Source organism: Palaemon carinicauda, unplaced genomic scaffold (genome assembly GCF_036898095.1).
Source record: "Palaemon carinicauda isolate YSFRI2023 unplaced genomic scaffold, ASM3689809v2 scaffold64, whole genome shotgun sequence".
NCBI lineage: Eukaryota > Metazoa > Arthropoda > Malacostraca > Decapoda > Palaemonidae > Palaemon > Palaemon carinicauda.
In genome coordinates this window covers 377,501-382,500 of record NW_027171916.1, presented here as the reverse complement: position 1 = coordinate 382,500, position 5,000 = coordinate 377,501, and the positions used below count along the sequence as shown (strand labels likewise).

Sequence of the window (5,000 nt, the reverse complement as noted above, 5' to 3'; positions counted from 1 at the left end):
AGGTCGAAAATATAGACTGTGGTAACAACAAATTACCTAAAGAATGCAGGGTTACCTTAGAGAATGATTGTCGAAAAAACAATGGCGAAAATTTGGACATCAAGGCAGAGTGGGAATATAAAACGAATTCGGCAAGAGACCCCAAAAGTGGCAACATACAAGCAGTCTATTTCACGGCTGAGAATCTTCATGATTACATAATAGAATTCCCTCATGACTTCTACAACTTTACAACATATGAACTCGCAGTTTATGTGAAAAATGAGGAAGGAACTAATGAAAGTTCTAGATACACGTCGGAGAAGATCATAACACCTCCTGTTGGTGAGTATTTCAATCATGTTTATTTGATCATTACACCCCATGCAGATGATCGTTGAATATGATATATATATATATATATATATATATATATATATATATATATATATATATTAGCAAAGCTACAACCCTAGTTCGAAAAGCAGGATGCTATAAGCCCAAGGGCTCCAACAGGGAAAAATAGCCCAGTGAGGAAAGGAAATAAGGAAACAAGTACACTAAAAACGAAGCAATGAACCATTAAAATAAAACTTTTTAATATTTTAAGAACAATAACAGGGTGTTTATATACTTTACATGATATATATATATATATATATATATATATATATATATATATATATATATATTTATATTTATATTTATATATATATATATATATATATATATATATATATATATATATTTATACATTATGTATAGTGTGTGTCCATGCATTCCAATATATACTCGTATATATATATATATATATATATATATATATATATATATATATATTTATATATATATATATATATATATATATATATATATATATATATATATATATATACATACATATATATACATATATATATATATGAATAAATATATATTCATATACATGTGTGTATATACATATACACGCACATACAGTATATATCTATATATATCCATCAGCGCGCATGTATAAGTATGATAGCCATATTAGGAAAATAATCATGCTTCCAGTTCTGTGTTCAAGTATCGAAGGACTAACTCTTATATCATGTGTTTTAGATCAATGAAAGGAATAAATACAGTGGAGACAACGTATAGACAAACCTTACTGTTTCAGTTTATCGCAGGAGGCTATAAGCCCAGGCGCTCCAGCAGGGAAAATAGCCCAGTGAGGAAAGGAAACAAGGAAACAGAAAATATTTTAAGAACAGTAACATTAAAGTAAATATCTCCTATATAAACTATAAAAACTTTAACAAAACAAAAAGACGAGAAATAAGATAGGATAGAGTGCCCGATTGTACCCACAAGCAAGAAAACTCCAACCCAAGACAATGGAAGACCATGGTACAGAGGCTATGGCACTACCTAAGACTAGAGAACAATGGTTTGATTTCGGAGTGTCCTTCTCCTAGAAGAGCTGCTTACCATAGCCAAAGAGTCTACCCTTACCAAGATGAAAGTGGCCACTGAACAATTACAGTGCAGTAACCCCTTGGGTGAAGTAGATTTGTTTTATATGGTTTTATAAGACAATTGTAAAAAATATCAGCCAGTCGATTTGCTCTTTATAAATTTCATATAATTTTTTTCACTATTTCTCAATCAAGATTTATTCATGGATTCCCTCTTTCCTTTCGCGCTACTGATCTGCTTTCCTTCTGGGAGTCCTTGGGCTTGTAGCATGGTACCTTGGATAGTAATAATTATAATAACCGACCCATTAAAATCAAACCGATTATATTTTGGCTTGCATGAGTGAAGGCTACCTCGCTGAACTGATCCTTTGGAAACTTGTGTAAGTAGATATATATATATATATATATATATATATATATATATATATATATATATGTAACATATATACATATATATATACACACATATATATACATATATATATATGTATATATATATATATATATATATATATATATATATATATATATATATATTTACACCTTTCTGAGAATTGGCTATATATATATATATATATATATATATATATATATATATATATATATATATATATATACATATATATACACACATATATATACATATATATATGTGTATATACATATATATATATATATATATATATATATATATATATATATATATATTCACACCTTTCTGTGAATTGACTATCTCAACGTGTTGAAAAGGTTTGCTTATCACCCTGACTAGCAGAGCTGTACTAGTCAGGGCCACCCATATTAGGTCGCTTTGCTGTGAGCGATCAAACATAAATCTCCCACCATCACCAATCCTCACTGACCAGCGCGCTGATGAAAACTGGCTAGACCCCCGAAAATGAACAAAGACACGTCTGAGGCCTCAGTCCAGCAGTGGACTATAAAACGGCTGCATTTGTTGTTGTTATTGTTGTTGTTTTTATACATATACCTATATATGCACATGTATATATTAATATCCTTTAGCTAGTGTAAGCTATGTCTTTTTCGGTTTTTTCTCAGCACCTAGAAAGGTAAATATTACCCGGATTGTTAGCTCGCACAATGCCATCGATTTAGGCTGGGAACCTGCACCGTCTTTCCCCCCGACTGGAGATATAGAAGAGTACGTCATCAAAGTCTACAAAACTGAAAATGTAACTTTTATTGGAACGTTTAATACTACAGATGAATCATACTTTATACACAACCTTGAACCAGACGTATCTTACACGATCCATGTAAGTAATATGTCCTATGTCCTCATGATATTCTAATTTACATGACTGTTATTATTATTATTATTATTATTATTATTATTATTGTTATTATTTTTATTATTATCATTTTTATTATTATTATTATTATGATCATCTCATTATTATTATTATTATTATCATCATCTCTTTATTATTATTATTATTATTATTATTATTATTATTATTATTATTATTATTATTATTATCATTATTATTGATATTATTATTATCATTATCAAAAAAGAAATCAGTCACGCATTTGTTTCTAAATCGTAAAAAACGGTAAAAATCCTGGAATAAATGTTGCCAGATATTTGGCGTTTTAAAAACGGTTATATTGACGTTAAGGAGTGATATTACGGTCACTAACCCGTATAAAGATAACAACAAATAAGAGTTAAAATTACGGTCGCCTGTATTTTACTGAAATACAGCTGAGAACAGAATATTTTTACGGAATATTTCCCATTGAAATTGCAGGTTTTCTTGAACAGTGTATATATTATGAAACATTTTTATTCATATAATCATTTCACATATAACAAACTACCTAATTAATATTTCATTTTAGTGGCAACCCAGCCCCAAACATCTTAATTTTTCTACATTGTCAAAAAAAAAAAAAAAAAAAAAAAAAAACCGTAATAGTAATCGGAAATTCTCCGTAAAAATATACTGTTCTCAGCCGTATTTCAGTAAAATACAGGCGACCGTAATTTTACCTTACTTTGTTATTATCTTTTACGTATTGGTGATCGTAATATCACTCCTTGACGTCAACATATCCGTTCTTAAAAAGGTAAAAATCCTGGATTAAATATTGCCAGGCATTTACCGTGTTTTTAATGCAGATTTTTAACAATGTAAGCGAATAGAACAATCGATTACTACAAATCTAAACTCAATTTTCATATCTTTACAGGTATCGGGAATCAACGAAGGCGTAGAGCAACCTGGAGAGCCTGCAGTAATTGTAATATCAACTGTAGCTCACAGTAAGTTCATTCTTACTTGTTTGTCTCCAGGAAAATAATCACCAATTTTTTTAATATTAAAATATTGTGATTATCAAAATTCAGGCTAACAAGAAATACTGCATTTTCTTGTAAGGATCAATATTTTTGGCTTATTGGTTTACTTTTACTAATTACCTAACTATGAAAGTAAGAAGAATTTTGACAAAATATTTCGTATACGCATTCTCTATTGCCACACAAGGCTCTGTGAATTCTTAACAGGATTTTTCATTTTTCGTCCTATATCCCCCATATACGGGCATGCCAGCCAGGTACCTTAAACAGTTCTCTAAGACATGTCCACAAATAGATTTCAGGCTTATTTTTGTAAACAAGTTTAAAATTAGATCGTTTTTTTTTTTTTTTCGTTTTTAAGACCTCATGCTAACTGCTGTGACGGCCGAGAGAAAGGTTATGACTCAAAGGCAGGATGCAATCAACTGAGTAACTTTATTAAAGAACACTCTCCTTTATATACAAAACCTCAAGGCAACGGGAATTTTCATGTTCGAGAAACAGACAATGTTAGAGAGGAAACACGCAGACATGTTATTTCGGGTTCTTTTTAGTGTGAGGGAAGAGCGCAGATACAAGCATAATATATACAAAATAAGACTGAGTAACTTTATTAAAGAACACTCTCCTTTATATACAAAACCTCAAGGCAACGGGAATTTTCATGTTCGAGAAACAGACAATGTTAGAGAGGAAACACGCAGACATGTTATTTCGGGTTCTTTTCAGTGCGAGGGAAGAGCGCAGATTCAAGCATAATATATACAAAATAATTTATGTACGATCGTGTGACACGCGGTTGGTACACTGCCATTAGATTATCAGTCATTTAGAAATGTTCATGTCCAAGCTGTCAAGTTTGCTATTTGGGAAGCACTTATCCAAGCTTCAAAGTCAGGACCGATCATCATAATGGAAAGTCGAGCAGAATGGGTCGCCTTCTCAGTAATCCAAAACACTCAGTTGTTTAGGGAACACTCGTTTTAAGCAGCGAGCATTTTTGAGATAGTCGACTCTTGCGCTCTTCAGTAAGTGACTCGAGAATATTCGAATCTCTTCACCTAGAATATTCTATGCCTGACCTCAATTGCAATACCTCTGCTGTCCCCCTTTTCGCAACAGACTGATTTTTTTTATTCAGTTTGTATGTATTTTTGAATAATTCTTTACTTATTTTATGTAATTTTTAATTTGAAATAGTATTGTTTTCTACTATTTTCACTTTAGGTAGC

The 5,000-nt window shown here is 30.8% G+C and overlaps 1 protein-coding gene across 1 annotated transcript in view; it reads left to right on the top strand.

Moving 5' to 3' along the window:
- Positions 1 to 5,000, top strand: part of LOC137637298 (receptor-type tyrosine-protein phosphatase epsilon-like) — a 39,110-nt gene that overhangs the window by 289 nt on the left and 33,821 nt on the right. Inside the window, exons 2-4 of the mRNA XM_068369542.1 lie at positions 1 to 324; positions 2,502 to 2,719; positions 3,660 to 3,732. The exon at positions 1 to 324 is cut by the window's left edge and continues 12 nt beyond it. Of these exons, the coding sequence (XP_068225643.1) occupies positions 1 to 324; positions 2,502 to 2,719; positions 3,660 to 3,732 (615 nt within the window). The remainder of the gene's footprint in view (positions 325 to 2,501; positions 2,720 to 3,659; positions 3,733 to 5,000) is intronic.